Source organism: Pyrus communis, chromosome 1 (genome assembly GCF_963583255.1).
Source record: "Pyrus communis chromosome 1, drPyrComm1.1, whole genome shotgun sequence".
Classification (NCBI taxonomy): domain Eukaryota; kingdom Viridiplantae; phylum Streptophyta; class Magnoliopsida; order Rosales; family Rosaceae; genus Pyrus; species Pyrus communis.
This window is the reverse complement of record NC_084803.1, coordinates 4620796-4640374: the sequence shown is the minus strand read 5'-3', so window position 1 is coordinate 4640374 and position 19579 is coordinate 4620796. Positions and strand designations below refer to the sequence as shown.

Genomic DNA, 19579 nt, shown 5'->3' with positions numbered 1-19579 from the left:
CCCAAATCGGGAAGTCTTCTCCACCGAATAGCGTCCCCAAAATTCCAAATAGGAAAACTTTGCAAGTCAAAAATTGGGGGCTCCAGATTTACCTGCAACATTGCATATTTCCTCGAAATTTCTCAAAAATAAATAAATCATACCATTAAAACAAAATTTATCAATACATTTGACCTCCCATTGACTACCTTTCAATGCCACGCGTCCATTCTAAAATTTCTGCTCTATATATCTTCTACTCTTTCTAACAATAGGAAGAACAAACTCCTTGCACTTCAAAAAATTTCAGAGCGTTCAGATTTTCATTTGAGGTGAAACGATAGCAGTTTTTTTTTTTTTTTCAGTGGCCTTCACAATTGATGATTCATTCAAGGGCAAACCCAGAAACCTTCTCGATGCATTCTTTAGTTCTTCGTCCAAACAGGTAACTTCATATTTCTTATTTTTTTTGTTGTGAAATAGCAATTAACATTTTTTGTGTTCAAATTAATTAACTAGGTATTTTGTTAATTAATTATTATCATTCATTGCTTTACATTATTTTGGATTCTTTAAATGAATGGTTACACTATTTTAGAACTTATATTACTGCTCTGTTAGGATCTTACAGCAAACACTCCATATAAATTACTTTTGAGAGTGAATAATAATCCTCTTCCTGTAATTAGGAAGAAAATTTGGGTACGTGGAATCATATCCAAGATACTGATTTTGGAGTAGTAATATGCTTTTAAAAATAGTAATTAAGGCATCACAAAAGAACTAAAGTTAGACATTGGATTAATTTTAAGTTTTTATGGATTATTTTAATTATGGCAATAACAACTAGCTGTCTAAAAAAAATTAAGAATACGCATAATTTTAAAGTGTTATGAATATTTTTATGCTTGATTAATTAAGACACTGAAAAAATTCTACAAGCTAGATGCTCCCAGAAAATATATAATAGTTATAAAAGAAACAAAAGTTTAAAGTTCATCCTCTGTGTTCACAACGACACAACGTTATAGACTAGAGTTCTCCTTTCTAGTTAGTCTGGATTACGTTTTTATGTTGATCAACTTTGTGTATATTGATTTTAGAAAGAAGAACAGCTTATATGAAACAAGTATATTATTATGCTTGCGGCATGTACTAAAGATGCAATGTCAAATAAAGAGAATTTTTCAAGAACACGAAATTATAGAGAGCCGCACGCAAACATAAGATGTGAATGGAAAGCAGAGATGAAAAATTGGAAGGTTAGAAATGCTAAAATGACTCTCAAAAGTAAGACTTTTCACGAACTCTCTGTCACCTCATGTTTTTTATACGAAAATTGACGTTAAATTGTAAGGTGAGCCCATGAATAGTTTATACTTTCAAAAGTCTCCCTTCCATTTGTCAAAAAGAAAAAAAAAAAAGGATTATCAACGTCATAGCAATTATGACTAAATATTGCCGTAACTGTAGGTGTTGATTTTTGAAATCCTAATGGTACACAGTTCGAATTCCATCTAACAAAGAGAATGTTGACCGAACCAATGGACATTGCGAGTTTGCCACATTAGAAATAAAGTAAAAGAGTTCCATTTTCTTTATAAAAGAAAATTACAAAGAGAAGCCGTAGGGCAACAACCGCCGCAACCATCCCAAAACCAAGTTGACTGAGTATCAAAAGACAGAGAGAACATCCAAACATGAGAATTTGAGGATCTATGACCAATCTTAGCAACAGCAAAAGTAAAATTGTTATGGTCTGACAACTTCCCCATTTGTTATTTACGGGTAAAAAAAAAACTATTCATGTCGTTGTATACTAAGTTACACATCTAATAGTGATGGATGATCAGTATCTTGTTTAGTAACATTAGTTTGTTGTTGTGTTTAAGTAGCGTCACTAAAACATCTAAGGATAATCAACATAGAAGATGACAAAACTTAATTAGTCAATGACGGTTAGTCTTAGATTTATTGCGCCACAAGAATGAATTGATAATTTACAATGTCCATACATATTAATAAGAATTTACAATATACACAAGTCTGTGAAACGCAGGCAAATGACTAAAACTAACATGTTTCTAGTAACAAATGGTTTGACATGTGCACAAATAAGAGTTGTTAAGTTAGACACAAATGGTTGGGATTCATAGTGAGAGTAGGATGACAAAGTTCATAAACTTCTCAACCTAAACTCCAACTAGGCAATGAGCGTACGAGGATGAGCAATGGCATCAACGGCCCCGAGTAGGTTCGTATTAATCCAACGGATATGTGGTATATGGTCGTTGGTGACAAGGAGAATCCAATGTGACTTGAGAGTTGAGCCTTTTTTTTTTTTTTTGGTTACAAAGAGAGTTGAGCCTTTGACGTAGCTTACAGTGTCTGGTTAAGTCGATCCCTCCCATAACCTCACCACCTTTTCATTTTACTGAACAAAAAAAAAATTAAAATCGAGTAACTTTTGAATATGATACATCTTTATTGTGATACTTTGTGCTTGTTATACAGTAACATATAAGTTTTTTTCTTATATAATATTATATTATTAACACGAGACGGTCTGTGATAGTGTGTAGTGTCATATCCTAGGGCTCAATCAAAGAATCCATTTTTCAAATTCATATATATATATATATATATGTTCTTTTAGCTAATTTCTAAAAAAAATACTAAGGAGGGTCTTTCAATGTAAATTTTTTTATGAATTCGATAAAATTTCACAACTTAACATCAATTCTTATAATGATATTATAAAATATTATATAAAAAATAAAGTGACAGATAATTCATCCAACATGTCATTTTTGAAAAATTCTCATAGCATTTCTCAATTATCTTCTTGTTTCGGTTTCCCTGCCGAACTTCTTGTTTCGGTTTTCCTGCGGAATACAACCCCACCACCTCACACCAATGACTTTTGCATTAAAAGCTGTAAAAGGTCAACTCTACCACACTGTCTCCCAATGAACCTTCTTTCCCTCTTCAGTCAGCAATCCAACGGCTATTCTTAGCCTTTTGACCTTATCACTCTCTCTCTCTCTTATCATTTATACACGGTTTTCCAGCAGTTCAATGACCCTGCCAGAACCTTGCCACGTGGAAACACATCACTGGCCTCTGCCTTTGAGAGCAAGAGAGAGAGAGAGAGGGCCAATGCTCTGTTTTCTTATGAGGCAGGGCATCTTCTGTTTGACTCGAATCATCTTTTCCCCCTTTACCTCTGTTTTCTTCCACCTTTTATTTTCCATTTTTCTTCCGCCGTTGTATTAATCTTCAAGCAAGGATCTCTATAAGTTCAAACAACCCGTCGTTTTTTGGTTTCTCGACCGACTCATATGCCGTGTCGAGGGCTGTAAATGGCCCTGGAACTAATGATGGGATTGATTGACAGTTTTGCAGCGAAGAGGGAGGAGAATGCCGTGAAGGAGGCGGCCTCCGCCGGAATCCAGAGCGTCGAGAAGTTTATCAGCTTGATTTCGCAACACCATCACCAGTCGGTGTCGTCCAACACGGAAGATGAAACGGAGTATAAAGAGGTGGCGGACATGGCAGTGACCAAGTTCAGGAAGGTCATTTCGTTGTTGGACAAAGGAAGAATCGGCCACGCTCGGTTCCGGAAAGCTCCGGTAACCCAAATCCCGACACCTTCAATTTCAGAACCCCATGATCAAGAAACAGAGCAACCTTCTGTTTTCAGAGCAGAACAATCTTCTGCTTTCAAGGTTTACTGTCCGACGCTGGTTGTTCGCCTTCCGCCCCTGCCGCAAAATCCTCATCTAAAAACTACTCCGGTTGCGCTGAAAAAAGGTATTGGGTGCGCTGAGAGAAAGATGGATTTTGCTGCTGCTGCTACCATCAGCTTCTCGCCTTCGGCACCCAAAACTGCCGCGAATTCATTCATTTCTTCTTTAACTGCTGGGGATGCTGCTGAGCAATCGATCTCTTCTGGGTTTCAATTCACAAACATGTCGCAGTCGTCTTCCAGTAGGCCACCGCTGTCTTCGTCGTCGTTGAAGAGGAAGTGCAGCTCCGTCGACAATGTTTCTCGTCTCCGGTGCGGCTCTACTACTGGGCGTTGCCACTGTTCGAAGACAAGGTTGGTGTTCATCAATTATCATGATTTTTCAACTTTTTTTCAGATGTTCGATGTGGGTTTTTTTTCAAAATTGTGTATTTTTAATAACTTGAATTGGTTAAATGGATTGAGCAGGAAACTTAAAGTGAAAAGAGTGATTAGGGTTCCTGCAATTAGTATGAAATTGGCTGATATTCCACCTGATGATTATTCTTGGAGAAAGTACGGTCAAAAACCCATCAAGGGTTCTCCTTATCCAAGGTATTATTTCTTTCTTTCATTCATTACTTCATTTTCTTTTTATTGAATGATTGTTTGATCGTACATAAAGTCATCTTTAATCAACCATTATTAGAGACACTGAAACTTTAACGTATTTCAGATACATGACTGAATTTAACGATCAATCACTTTTAAATTATTTTTAAAGAATTAACGGCGAATGTAAAGCCATTATAAACACGACCCATACTAACATGGGGATACTATTATAACGTAGAAAATTTTCAGTGCGTTTGTTCCGAGCACACTTAAAAATCTATATTAGAGTTGAGCATTGTTTTATGCCTTCCGAGTCAATCAATTCAGTAACGTAGCCGCATTGCTTTCTGAATGTCTGGTTGCTTTTTTTTTGTCCGGATGCAGAGGGTATTACAAGTGTAGCAGCGAGAGAGGTTGCCTTGCACGCAAGCACGTGGAGCGCGCTGTAGACGATCCCACCATGCTGATCGTGACCTACGAAGGCGATCACAATCACTCCCTCAGCGTCACCGATCCAACGGCCACCCTCATCCTCGAATCGTCTTGAAAGTCAACTCATCCAACGGTTCGAGATGTTCTTCTTTTATTAAGAAAAATTCGAATTAAAAGAAGGACAAAGAATATCATGACTTGTGCTGCAAATTAGTCAACGATCATGCTTTGCACCGTCTCCGAAGAGGATTAGTGGGAACGCCAATATAAACTTAGATTCGTCTTTGTACTTTGTATTTTAATTTTTTATTAATTTTTTGGGGGTTTTTTTTGTTAAGAATTTTAATGTAGAAGTGAAAAGAGATAATAGGATTAGGTTTAGAGATGATGGATTTGGTGTTAAGTCAATCATGCTAACTAGTGGGTTTTGTTTATTTTTATTTTTATTTAATTATGTTCCTATATACTTGTTATTGGTGTTATTTAATTAATATATGATGGTGGATTTTGATTAGGATGCCCACTTTTAATTGTTCCAATTCCCACTAATATCTTTCATTAATTTTAGAAAAGTGTTATTGGCACTTCAAAAATTTCATTCTACACTCCTCATCAGTGTATTTTTTCTTTTCCAATATATAAAGTTTGGAGTATAAAATGAGATTTTTGAAGTGTTAATAACAATTTCCTAATTTTATGTTTATTTTTTTGTAATATTGAGAGTCAGCTAATGCATGGGCATTTTATAAGTTTCGCATTTGTTTATACGAGGAGTGATGCTGGGACTTTTGACAAGTTGAGTTCTAACTAGTACTGGTGAGGGGGCTAGGGAGAGAAAGGACTTTGAGCCTCGTATGGTACGGAGAACTAATTTGGATAGGATTATTCATTATATTGGTGACACGTTTATCAAACAAGATAGGAGTAGAATGAAATGAAATTGTACATAAGTATTCCAGCATTTATTAATAGGAAATTGTTATTAGCACTTCAAAAATCTCATTCTACACTCCAAACTTTCTATATTATGAAAGAAAAATACATTTGTGAGGAGAGTGTAAAATGAGATTTTTGGAGTGTCAATAATACTTCCCTACTAATATTTAAAAAATTAGAAATGAGTGGAGTCCACTTAATATCAGCATTCGAACTCCTAAATTACTCGGAATTGAGTACCTAAATGGAAGTTAACTTTGCACGAGACGGAGAATTATTGGCAAGAGGAGTGATAAGTTGTTTAATTTCAAAGCAAGCTTAATTCCAACACTAATTGTTCAATTAAGAGTTAACTTTGCACGCATTGGAAGTCTTTCCAGTTCCAAATGTGGAGAGAAGAGTGATACGTTTCATGCAACGATCAAGGTGAATTGTGATGGCACATGGCTTAAAGAAACAGGGCAAGGAGGCTATGATTTGGTGGCACGGGACTTTGCAGGGATTTTTAAGGCGGTGGGAGGAATGGGGAATTTTTTGTGTGAATCAAGTTTGATGGCAGAAGCAGAAGGTGTACGAGCAGCCTTGCTTGCTTGGATAGAGGGTTTGATGTGATTCAGGTGGAAGCGGACTCTAAGGGGCTTGTGGATATGATCAATGAAACAACAGAATCAAATGTTGTTATTGAAAGTCTTCTCTTTGACATTAAGGGTTTGCAAATGCAATTTAGGTTAATAGAGTTTGTTTTTACTCCCCACAGTTGTAATAGGGCAGCACATCTAGTGGCTTAGTTTGTCTCTCGTATAGATGGTGTTCATACATGGGATGCTTTTGAACCAAAGTGGTTGTTCAATACTCTAGCTTCCGATGTAAATAATGCGATTCGAGTTTAATAATACTTATCTTTCGACAAAAAAAGAGGTGTGCTTGACATCTTCAATTATGCATGAGAAATCACTTTAAATTAGGAGAGATTTTTCAGTGTTCTTAAAACACAAAGTTATGCATCGCGTGATATAATACAACTGCAACGACACTAAAAAATATAATTCTCTACTTGTTATGACACGCGGTATTTTGGATGCATGAAAAAATCTCTGATAAACTGGGTTGTTGAAGATTCAAATCAATCCGGGTAAACAGACATATTCAATCCCATTTAATCGTTTGGATGGTGAATTGGATTCCATCACTAAATCCAATACTGAGATTATTCGTCCTCTTAATCAGAGTTACATGGCATAATTTCTCCTCTCTTTATTTCCCTCTTTTGGGTTTTTGGTCATACAAAAGTTCTGCTGCACGGCCCAGAAGAAGCCCAGAAAAATAGTGGTCCATGTTTCAAATAACATTGGGCTTAGTTATTAATGATCCAAGTCCAAACCCAAAAATACTTTTTCATCTTGGAACCAGTCTATGATTTTGTTACGGTAGTCCAAACTTTTAGGGGCTAATAAGATTCACAGAGACATTTTAACATCTTCATGACCATCATCGTGTGATTCACTAGCGCCAGGAATCGAACCCAGGATGTGCCGTGTAGAATACGGATCTGTAATTCGTCTCCACGTTGAGTAACGCATGATGACAATCGACACATCACATAATTCACAAATTTGATATAAAAAATTAATCTGCTTAACATTACTCAATGAATAAATAAACAAATTGGTGTCCATTTTCATCCAGAATTCAGAGTTTCAATACAAGCTGCCCTTATTATTGACATAATGTTGCATTAGCCCCCACCAAAGGTAATGGATGTCGGTAGGTCGATGGATTTATAAACATGCTGATGCCCCTCACGATCAACAAAAAGTATCGGTTGAAACTGAGAATTCACACCACCCTGCCTCACTCGTCAAGTGACGTACAATCTACAAGAAAATAACGAAAGAAACAAAACCCAGCTGTACATTTAGATTTAAACATTTAACAACGAACACAGTGGAGGTCCAGCAACATTGACTTCTCGAGCATCTGCTTTGGCATTATTCTGGATCTTTTTGACGGCAGTGGACTGAGGGTCCGGGAAGATCTTGCCATGTTTACAGGTTTGATCGAAACTTTAAGATGAAGTCTCTGCAGAGTTAATTAAAATAATTTCAATGGGACTCTTAGATGATATTTTACTTGAATCCAATTTTTTAAACTTAAAAACAATTTTTAAGTTTTAGGTTTTAAAAACTTGTTTGGTATGACTATTTTTAAAAACTGAACTCAAGACTAACTAAAAAATATAGTATATTCTATAAAAACACAAAAAAAAAAGAGTTTTTAGAGTTTTTAAACTTAAACTCACTCATTTTTTTCTCTCCCTTCTCCCCTCTCACTCCAAAGCTATCTCTCTCTTTTCTTCTTTCTCTCTACCCTTCTCCTTTTTTTCCCCCTTTTTCGTCTCTACTCCAATCTGCTCTCATTATTTTCTCGGTTTTTTTCTATCACTTCTCTTCCTCTTCCTCTCCATCTCCTCCGATCCTCTCGCTGCTTTCTCTTTTCTCCAATCATCTTTTACTTTCTTTCCTCCTCTCTCCTCTTTCTCTCTCAACCCTCTCTTTTTAGATCTCTTTGTCCAGTTTAAATTGTAAAATTTAAAATTTTTAAATCGCATACCAAACAAGTTTTTGAGTTTTAAAGAAAATTGTTTTCAAGAAAAATTATTAAGAAATGTTTTGAGAAATTATTAAAATTTTCAAATAAGATACCAAACAAGCCCTTAAATTTTTATTTCTCAACTCTCTTCATTTTAAATGTGTGAAATTAATTCAATATAAAAGTTTGACACTTGGATAGGAAGTCTCAAAAGTGTTGAATTAGTGCTTCATTGAGCCACCCAATCATGAATCATCCACTACTTTTTGGATTTTTTTTTTCAATTTAGATTAAATTATGAGTTAACAAAAAAAAATCAGTAATTACGGTTTAGTAAAAAAAAAAAAAAAATTATGAATTATGAAAAAGTGTGTATAATTTGGCATTAAAACCCCAGCAGTGAGTGTCTTGTTCCATTTGCTCCAGCATAAGAAAATCATAGCCTTTTCTTATCTCTGAGGAAAGAATGAGAAGCCCTGATTCCACCAAAGCTCTAGTTTCATTCTCAACCTTCTTTTTTCTTCTAACCTATCTTTGTATTGCTAGTTGTGTAGCAGTAGCATTTCCGTTGCATGAAAATTCTTCTCCCGTAACAAACTATTCCAACAAACAAACGCTCGAGTTCGATTTAGGTGGCCACCGCAGAAGAGGCAGCGGACACAAAAGCCACCTAAAGCACAAAACCCCACCACCACCACCACCACCACCACCACCACCACCGGTACCACCACCACAAGTACCACTACCGCCGCCACAAGCACCTCCTCCTACAAAATTGCCAGACAACCAAGAACTTGTATTTGCAGACCAAAGGCTCAAAATAGTCTACCCAATTATCCAAAACTTCAAGTCCCTCATCACCTCAGATCCACTAAACATCACAAAAACTTGGGTGGGATCCAAAATATGCAGCTACAAAGGCTTCTACTGTGACAGCCCTCCAAACAACAGCTCCGCCATTGCCCTCGCCTCGATCGACTTCAACGGATTCCAACTAGGGGCCCCTTCTCTCGACGGATTTCTCGACCAGCTCCCGGACATTGCCCTCTTCCATGCAAACTCCAACAATTTTTCCGGCACTGTCTCCCCCGCCATTGCCAACCTCCCTTACCTCTACGAACTCGACATAAGCAACAACCAATTCTCCGGGGCGTTTCCCTCCGCCGTTCTCGGCATGAACACCTTAGGTTTCTTGGACATAAGGTTCAATTTCTTCACTGGGGCCGTCCCACCGCAGATTTTCACTCAAGAACTTGACGCCCTATTCCTAAACAACAACAATTTCATGCAGAATCTTCCCGACAATCTCGGCAGTTCTCATATTCTCCTTCTCACCTTAGCAAACAACAAATTCACGGGCTCAATTCCATCGGGCATTTCAAAAGCTTTCGCCGCTCTGACTGAGGTTCTGCTCCTAAACAACCAGCTCACAGGATGCTTGCCTTACGAGATAGGGTTGCTAAAACAGGCCGTAGTTTTAGATTTTGGAAACAACCAGTTAACCGGGCCGTTACCGTTTTCACTGGCCTGTCTCGAAAACGTGGAGCAGCTGAATTTTGCGGGTAACTTGTTGCATGGCATGGTACCTGAGGTGTTGTGTCATGAGCTGCAAAGCTTGGCGAACTTTTCGCTGTCCCATAATTACTTCACTAATGTTGGTCCGATTTGTAGAAGCTTGATCGGGAAAGGAGTGCTCGATGTTACGAACAACTGTGTTCCCGATCTTCTGTTTCAGAGACCGGTGGAGGAATGTGCGGATTTCTTTGCGCACCCAAGGTTTTGTCCCTTCATGTGGACTTATACTTACATTCCATGTAAGCTTCCTGGTTTTGGTTCTTTGTTTCCTCCATTGCCTCCTCCACCGTGACGTACTAAATTTGTTCATCTTCTCCAAGGCTTGTGGGTGTAAAAATTTCAATGTAAACATGGTGATTCATTCTTTTCACTTATATCAGTGTAACATAATGCATGGTGCATTTAATATGAGAATTATTGAGATGTTTCCTTGATGATTTTGTGATTATAAGAAATCAGTGATTCGGGCTTTTAGCTTAGTTGGTTGTCACTAGAGGATTCCAGTTTGATTCCACCCTTCCTCAGTATTGTTTGTATCATTAAGAAACCAACGATTGTTGTAGCTTTTCTTTTTAATTTTTATTGGATGAATGGATAGGACAAGACACTTATCTGCATAGGATATCCATTCTTTATTAAATGGGGTAATCTCAATTATTTGTGGATAATAACATTTCAATAGCACGACATATTCAAGTGTTGTTGATACATTATCGACATTATTGATACAAAACAATCATTTGTTAAAGGATGGAGGTCCTTTAGAGAGCATTTCTATATAACCCACTTTGTGCGATTTTAAAGATCGGAGCATAGTATGCACCGTTGGATCCTTAGCCATTAAATCCTTGACCACACATCTAACCGTTCATTCATCTAGTCCATTCAGAATTTTCACACTTTGTGACAAGTTAAAAATCGAAGTTAGTGGGGATGGACAAACGCAAAAGAAGAGAAAGGTGCTTGCTTTATCAAAAATTAAGGTATGGTCCAAAAAAATTGTCCAAAGAGAGAAAGAAGAGGGTGATTTGCCTCTGTTACAATCCTAGAAGAACCTGCAAATTTAAGTCTTGAAGACCTTTTAGCAATATCACTTTCTGGGGACACCTTTTTCATGAGCCAAGTGCTTGGTAGGTAGGAAATGTCCCCTGTGCCCTAGTTGAGTGAGTGAGGTAAGGCAGACGGTTCGATGAACTCACCACCAATTATATATATATATATATATATCCTTGTGTAATTTGGAATTTAAAATTTGGTCACTTTTGTAAGTATCTATTGTTAAATTACTATTTATCTGTTAATGGAGATTTGGAGAGCTGCACTGGATGCAGCAAGTGGGAAGCAAAATAAGTGTACCAAGTGGAACTAACCACTAAGCATCCACTGTTTGATTTGGCTGTGCAAATTCTTCAAATCTCTCCTGCTTTTAGACGGCCATGGAGGCCTTGGGACATGATCTCAACTACTCGGCTCGTTGTACACCTCTGATCCAACTACGCCGCCACTTTGGTGTATGCTTGCCGTCGAGTTTTACTTATAAAAAACAAATGGTTACAAGATGACGGTTGGAATGATGCAAATTTGGAAGTGGTTGGAAACCAATATGGAACTGAGAATCTCTTTTTATTATCAATGGGGAGGGGCACTACTCAAAAAAGTCGTGGGGGATAACGATGGAAAATATTCAAATGTTGCTTCGTTTACAAGATAAAGAGGCGGTGGCAGTGGCACTTCAAAGCTCCACACCAAAATCGTAATACTTTACAATTCAGTATTTATTCACATGTTAAAAAACAAAATACAAAATGCTGAATAAGGACAAAAAGTTATTAAAAAAGGTTTTCGCATGCACAAAAACGTGTGTAAAAAGACTAGTAACAATTTGAATTTAGGTGTTATTTTTTTTCATAACAGGTTAAAGTGGTTTTTCATTGTGAAAGAGAGTTTTGAGAGGAAATTTTGTGAGGAATCTTTTTTTTTTTCTTTTCATCATAGTGGAAATTTTTGGATGGTACCTACTACTTTGGGTTGAGTAACGAATGATCATTTGGTCCACATACATTAGCCTGATTAGTATTAGAGGAGCTTTAGTTCAAAACTTATGTACACAATTGTTGAATTTAGGTTACGTTTGGACGATGAATTTACAAGTACCAAGAGATTTAGATATGTAATTAGAATTGACTACAAATGACTTCATTTTTTTTTTTTGAACAAATAATATTATCTATACTAAAAGGGAGAGGGGGTGGGCTAAACCTCACAATAGGCTGATAATAATGTGATTAAAATTCATCTTTGGCGAGAATCGAACCTAATACATATCACTTACAAATGAAAAGAATATCACTAAACCGTAATACTAAGTGGCTACAAATGACTTCTTTTAAGTAGTCATTTTATAAATCTCTCTAAATGCATTGCATCGACTCATTTCTTAATCCCTGCCTCTAATCTTTTGTGGTTCATTTTTAATTATATTTAGCCCAAGTTAGTTGGTAATGGCAAATCCCCCGTTCAAATGAAACAGAGAAAAGATGTATAGGCTGGAAAGGAAGCCCAACACGACTAGTCCATCACTTGTGGTAATTAGGCCCAAATAAATCACGATTCTAAACTTAGGCCGACAGATCCAACATAACATTTGGGCCTATTTACGAAGGCATTGGGCCCCCTTGTAAAGAAGAAAGAAATACAACTACTAACGTGTCCTGCAAAATCAAAGCAAAATGCTTCCTCCTTGAAATTCACGGACAATGCTATTCAATCACATGACAATGATTTCACTTTCTTTTTAAGGGCACTGCTAGATTCATGGGGTCCGTGTATAAACAATAGCCATTTTGTTTTCTTCTCATGTAGGAAGTGACATCTGTCTGTATTTTTTTTTCTCAGTCTCGTCTTACATAATTTGATAAATCAAACGAAAATAAAGATTATAAACAAATTAGAGTGCTGAAGAGAAAAAAACGAGAGTGTGAAAATCAGCGATCAAATGATGAATGAACGTGGACAATACTCTTCCAAATTCTTAACTTTAATTGTAACATGCTTGTTTGCCTTCCTTCTTTAGTTTTGGTTACTCTATGTTTAACTACATAAAAAAAAGTTTAGATGAAAGGTTTTTTAGCTAAAATGGTCATTGAGATTGACTTAACTCTTCACTTTGGTCTCTAAAATTTAAAATCTACAAAAGTGGTCCCTGAGATTGCTCACCATCAATCACTTTAGTAAATCAAGTGACAAAAGAATCAAATATAAGAAATCATATTATGCTATTTATGGTAACATGTGAATAGAACGACATTTCAGTATACATTCTTGTTCGCTCAATTTTGATGAATGAACTTTCACTGTACACGTATTTTAATCAAAGTCGCTCATTTTCTTAATCATTATTTAAAACTTTAGGCAAATACTGTTGGATATATGTCAACAATCTGTGATAAAATTATATATGTTAATAAATAATAAATGCAAATAAGAAATTAACAGTGTATGAACAATGAAATAATATTGAACAGAAATATTGAAGATCAAGGCTTGAGTACCGCAATATCCTTGAAACAGAAATTTCGTCCCTACTCAATGCTTGTAGTTCTACATACGTCTGCTTCACCAAGATTCAACGATCAAGTCAAAATTCCAACATCGGAAAACTTGGCTTCTGGCAAATTTCTATGTGGTTCTCTCGGTAAGGATGTTTTGGATTATAGAAGAAGAATTGTATTTTCTATGTTCTAAATGTCACGCAGATTGATGTATATATAATATGATTATACCTGTTCGCAACATGTGTGAGGAAGTGATGCATCTATTAGGAGACATCTCTTCAGAGGGGTGTTTTTTCTCACACTTCAGACTTCATATGAAAAGATGAGTCTGTTGGTAAAAAAAAAAAAAAAATAGAAATTAATTAAAATTAATTATATATAAATTACCAATTAATTAGTACACCCCAAAGCCCAACCCCAAGGGTGAGCCTAATTTTAGTCTTCAAGGCCTATCACTCCAATAACTTTCTATAAGGGACAAAACCTTTTGGGAATGACCAATGTGAGACAAAGAAATTTCTACTCAAAATTTCCAACAAATACTTCTTGAACTTGAAATTTTTAGTGATGTATGTATAAAATAAATCAATGTTTTATTTGTGAGGATTTTAATTGTTACAATAATCATTGATTATTTAAAATGAAATTAAAATCGAGTTCTAAGTTTCATGAAATAAAATAAAATTAAAATCGAGTTCTAAAAAATAAAGTTGAACAAACTTAATTTTAAAGATTAAATACCGACTTTCGATTTACAAGGATTAAAGTGTGATTAAAATTACCCTCTGGCTTTGCGAACTTACTTTCACGTGACTGAGCTTTTGGGTCCGACACCTGCTCCTCTTAGTTCATAGATGCTTTTGTGACCTTTCTGTCCCCTCTCTCTCTTATTCTCCATGACTTCTCTGTAAATTACAGACCAGAGAGAGGCAGCTACGCTCTGTTTCTTTACTTTCTTCTACAATGCTCAAGAAATGGCAGCTCTTTTTACTTCTTCTCTCACTCTGCACCTCCACACTTACTTCCTCTAGGCCTTCCCTCGCTCATCCGTCTCTCCCACCCGACGCTCTCGCGCTCTTCGCCTTCAAATCCAAAGCGGATTTACATGACGCCCTCCCCTTCTCTTCCAACGCCACCGCCGTCCAGTCCTTCTGCCGCTGGACAGGCGTCCAATGCGCCGCCCGGTACAAAATAGTTCGCCTCGTAATCAAGTCCCAGAACCTCGGCGGCATTTTCGCGCCTGACACCCTGACTCGGTTGGACCAACTCAAAGTCCTGAGTCTGCAGAACAACTCGCTTACCGGACCGGTTCCTGACCTCGCTGGATTCACTAACCTCAAAACCCTCTTCCTCGACCACAACGCCTTCGCGGGTTCCTTCCCGCCTTCGCTCTCCTCCCTCCATCTCCTCCGAACCGTCGATTTCTCGTACAACAACCTCACCGGATCATTACCGACATTTCTAATCACCGATCTGGACCGGCTGTACTACCTTCGTCTCGAATGGAACCGGTTCACTGGACCGGTCCCGGCGCTAAACCAGTCCAACCTCCAGACATTCAATGTCTCCAGAAACAACCTCACTGGTGCAATCCCTGTCACTCCGACTCTGCTCCGGTTCGGTGCATCCTCCTTCTCTTGGAACCAATTCCTCTGCGGCGAGATTGTGAACAAAGAATGCAACGATACAACGTTTTTTGGTACTACTCAAGCCCACGGAGCCCCTCCGCCCGCTCGGGCGCTCGGGCAGAGCAGTGCAGAAGATATCCAGGGCGTTGAGTTGACTCAGCCTAGTCACAAAAAGCACAGAAGAACTGCCGTCATTATTGGTTTTTCCTCCGGCGTCTTCTTCCTGATCTGCTCCCTCCTCTGTTTTGCAATGGCGGTGAAGAAACAGAGGACATCCAAAACCCAAAAAGAGGTTAATTCGGCGGGACCAACCGCGACGGAGGAAACAGCGGCGGCGGTCGTGGAAATAGAGGAGGAGCTGGAGCAGAAGGTGAAGAAGGCGCAGGGGATTCAAGTGGTGAAGAGCGGGAGCCTAATGTTCTGCGCTGGCGAGCCGCAGCTGTACTCGCTCGACCAGCTGATGCGGGCTTCGGCGGAGCTGCTGGGGAAGGGGACGATCGGGACGACGTACAAGGCGGTGCTGGACATCCGCCTGATTGCGAGCGTGAAGAGGCTCGATGCCAGGAAGCTGGGTGGGACTAGCAGAGAGGTGTTCGAGCGGCACCTGGAGTCGGTGGGTGCGCTGAGACACCCGAATCTCGTGCCGCTAAGAGCATATTTTCAGGCGAAGGACGAGCGGCTGCTCGTCTACGATTACCAGCCTAACGGCAGCGTCTTCTCCCTCGTTCACGGTAATGTTTCAATCTTTCAGTTGAGTGAGCGAGCGAGTAGCGAGCTGGTTTGACTCGGTTTGTCTGCTGTTTGATTCTTTTGACTATTTTGTTGATTGAGAATTTAGAAAATTTTCATTGTGACGGGATAAGAGTGGCATACATATTTTTATGTAAATAGTGAGAAATTTTAGTTTTTAAGTTATTAACTTTTTAACATATATATCTCACTATTTGTATAATAATACCGTGTGCCAGTCATTAAAAACTTTATAAAGAATTTGAGGGGAGGCAAATAGGAGATTGACAAGTAAGCGTTCTTAAATTTCACTTTCTTTAAATGCCACGTTTACGTACTTTTTGGGGTTATCATTAGAATTGGAATATTAGCACATGATTGATTGTACTAGATTTGGTTCGGCGCCGAGAATCTTGCTTGTGATTAAGTGCAGGAATCTGCTGAATTAATTAACCTTAAACCAAGTCCCTAATATGATTAATGCGTTGCAGGGAAATCAACAAGGGCAAGGCCGCTGCACTGGACATCCTGCTTGAAAATAGCGGAGGACGTAGCGCAAGGCCTCTCCTACATCCACCAAGCATGGAAGCTCGTCCACGGCAATCTCAAGTCCTCCAACGTCCTTCTTGGCTCGGACTTCGAAGCATGTCTCACCGACTACTGCCTCTCCGTTCTCGCCACCCCTACCCCAACGTCCGAAGAGGACCCCGATTCAACTGCGTACAAAGCCCCGGAGACTCGCACCAACTCGTCAAACGATCACGATCATTATCGACAACGGCGGCAACCAACTCCAAAGTCCGATGTCTATGCATTCGGGGTTTTGTTGGTGGAGCTTCTCACGGGGAAGCCTCCATCGAAACACTTAGTCTTAGCGCCGGATGATACGATGGAATGGGTGAGATCTTTGAGGGAAGATGACCATGACGATGGGCATGATAAGATGGCAATGCTGCTGGAGGTGGCGATCGCTTGCAGTTCAACTTCGCCGGAGCAGAGACCGACCATGTGGCAGGTGTTGAAGATGTTACAGGAGATTAAAAAGGAGACGATATCATCCATGGAGGAGGTTGAAAGTGAATTGAGATGAACACACATGCTAGCTAGCTGGCTAGCAAACTATTTGTAGAAAAGAAATAGATTTATCACACATGATTATGATATATTAGTTATTAATGGTCACTTTTATCTCTGCTACATTATTTGTGATCTTTTTTCATCCGTTCACGGTTGATGAATAGTGCTGGAGAAATTGAGTTTTAGTATATAAGATATTTGTTTGGGGGGTGATAAATTATTGTGGCTGTATTTCAGATCATTCAAAATTTGTAATGGGAGAAAGTTTAACACGTGACATTGTGTCCTAGTGCTGGAGAAATTGAGCTTTACTATATAAGATATGTTTGTTTAGGGTGGGGGGTGGGGAGGGAGGGTGATAAATTATTGTGGCTGTATTTTAGATCATTCAAAAACTATCATGTGAGAAAGTTTAACATGTGACATCGTGTCCTAATTTATAAGGTAATGATAAGGACAGTGAGCTGTGTGAAAGTAATGTATAGGGACAGCCTAACAAGGTGTAAATTCAAATGATGAAGAGCTATTAAAGTTGAGAGAAATTAGGTGGTGACATGAATGCAGCATATGATTGTGCTTTTTAACTGGTTACATTCTTGCTATTTTTATAAGATTCATAACGTTACATGGACTTCACAAGTGGTGGAGTGTGAAAGCCATCATGGACTTCACAATCATATTCATAACGTCACCCCTCATGTTGTTATACTTATATCAACACTCATATAATCAAGAGAATGTGAAATCGTAACACTATGTGACGGATTTCCCGTGATGTAAATTCCTCCACACTCACAATTAAGTGGATCCGCCCAGTTCTGCTCTGGTCCCACTCAACTCGTGTTGGATAATATGTATAGGAGGGTCCATCTGATGACCAAAAAAAAAATGATTGTTGAAAAATGTGTATTGGACTGGAAAACGTGACAGGTCCAAGAAGCCCAATAAATAAACAGGCCCACAAAGGAAGGATCTGAAATGAAAGCCCATAACATGAAAACATCACTAATATCTGCGAGAGAGATGGCTGAGGAAGCCGACAGCTTTAACCTGAAGAATTTGCTAGAATCCTCCACCTTTCTTTCATCAAACATTTCCTCACCCAACAAATATATAAATATTAAGACCAATCCGAAATCGGCGTACAATTTCGGGATTAGAGAATGCCACCATGAACCATACGGACACGGAGATGATGGAGACGGCGGGGCCGTCCAACACCGGTCAAGGCGACGTCGTCAGGGACTTGCTCACATTGTCTCGCCAGCTCCTTAATCAAGGCAAGCCTTCCCAGGCCCTTCAAGCGGTAATCTTCAACTTCATTTTTTATTTATTAAATTTTTATAACTTATCAACTTCCTCCCATTTTCCTTCTGTTTGATTCGCATCGTCCATCGTCCATGGAATTGAGTAAAACTGATTTAATTCTCATTAATGCGATTTGAATTTTAGGGTTTATACTGTCTTCCCTGCCAATTTTGTACTGATTTCTTTTTTTTTTTCTTTTTTTTTTTTTAATAAAATGATTGGATTCATGCCTGAATGTGTAAAGAGAACATTACTAGTTATAGTGTGTATAAATTTGGAGCAAAAGTAGATATGCGTGTTAGCATATACAGGATTTCGAAGTTGAACACGAAGGATTGGCGTAAGTTGTTGGATGAGGAAAGATAATTATTTACTTGTTAATTGTCTAGTAGGAGTAGACGGGTAGTTAACTGTTTGACAAAATGGTAGTGTTGGCCGGTGGTTATGGCGTTTGGGGTCGTGATGTTGGAGATCGCCAAGCACCGCCTTAGAGGGAGCTTCGTAGTGAGAGACTTGTCTAGATGTTGGTACCTCGTATGTGTGTCTGATGAATGTATGTAGATGCTCCTGCGGTCATGTTAAATGTTCAAGCTTGGAGCTACTACAAGTACGAACAGATAACATATTTATGTTGTTACAAGTTTTAAGAATCAAGAGAAGTGTGTCCATGATGCTAATTTCGTTTTCGGAACAGGTTGTTATGGCAATGAGAACAAGGGGTGGGGAAGAGGCTGTATTTCAGTCCTTGCATCGTGCTCGTGAGCTGTACAGAAGTAGATTGCAAGAAAGTGCTGCTGCTGATCAACTAGCTTCTTTGTTTGCGGAGTGTGCAATTGCCGAAGCTCATCCTTCGAAGACTGAACCAGAAGCAGCAGGTAACGTGGGTGGTCCGTCAGTTGGTGCTGGACCTGATGATCAAGGAAGTTCCATACTGGCGGAAACTGGCAGGATGCAGGTTGTGTTGGATGCATTTTCAGATGGGAGTAGCTTCATTTGTTTACAGTGTGGAGGTCTTGTTAGCAATCATCGCAAAGACGAGCACTACGCATACTGGTGTTGCCAAACTTGATGTACAGATACAAGCCCACTTCTGCAATGCTACTCTCATCGCGTGTGATTCTGTACTATCATTCAACTTCTGTGAGTCTCTGATGGAGTAGCTACTACTGATCCCAGCTCCTCTCAAATGGTCCGCGTTGTTAGATATTGACCATCAGCAAACAAAACATATGCATATTATGGTTCAGTTCAGGTTGTCCGGATTGTGTATCGGTTGGTTTGGAATGTATCGATAAAATACCTTATCTTGTATCAGTTAGTTTAGAATCTTGTAATACCTTGTAGTAATCAAATTTTTTTCACAAGAAAGGTTCAACTTTCTTTGTGGGTACAAATGGTGTTCTAATCAAGGTCTCTATGGATGGTTAGTA

General features: G+C 38.6%; 4 protein-coding genes across 4 annotated transcripts; all 4 read left to right on the top strand.

The window, feature by feature from the left end:
* The first annotated feature begins 3093 nt into the window (after positions 1 to 3093).
* LOC137709318 (probable WRKY transcription factor 7) lies at positions 3094 to 5267 on the top strand. The gene is made up of 3 exons (XM_068448406.1): positions 3094 to 4081; positions 4196 to 4321; positions 4706 to 5267. Exons 1-3 carry the CDS (start codon positions 3342 to 3344, stop codon positions 4866 to 4868), a joined length of 1029 nt encoding a protein of 342 aa, XP_068304507.1. The 5' UTR covers positions 3094 to 3341; the 3' UTR covers positions 4869 to 5267.
* A 3448-nt stretch (positions 5268 to 8715) lies between these two features.
* Positions 8716 to 10271, top strand: LOC137717438 (uncharacterized protein At4g06744-like). The gene has a single exon (XM_068456815.1). It carries the CDS (start codon positions 8745 to 8747, stop codon positions 10143 to 10145), a length of 1401 nt encoding a protein of 466 aa, XP_068312916.1. The 5' UTR covers positions 8716 to 8744; the 3' UTR covers positions 10146 to 10271.
* Positions 10272 to 14128: 3857 nt separating this feature from the next.
* LOC137713456 (probable inactive receptor kinase At5g67200) lies at positions 14129 to 17155 on the top strand. Its single transcript, XM_068452755.1, has 2 exons — positions 14129 to 15766; positions 16256 to 17155. Exons 1-2 carry the CDS (start codon positions 14371 to 14373, stop codon positions 16852 to 16854), a joined length of 1995 nt encoding a protein of 664 aa, XP_068308856.1. The 5' UTR covers positions 14129 to 14370; the 3' UTR covers positions 16855 to 17155.
* A 725-nt stretch (positions 17156 to 17880) lies between these two features.
* Positions 17881 to 19528, top strand: LOC137741719 (uncharacterized). The gene is made up of 2 exons (XM_068481430.1): positions 17881 to 18147; positions 18844 to 19528. Exons 1-2 carry the CDS (start codon positions 18013 to 18015, stop codon positions 19216 to 19218), a joined length of 510 nt encoding a protein of 169 aa, XP_068337531.1. The 5' UTR covers positions 17881 to 18012; the 3' UTR covers positions 19219 to 19528.
* The last annotated feature ends 51 nt before the right edge of the window (positions 19529 to 19579 follow it).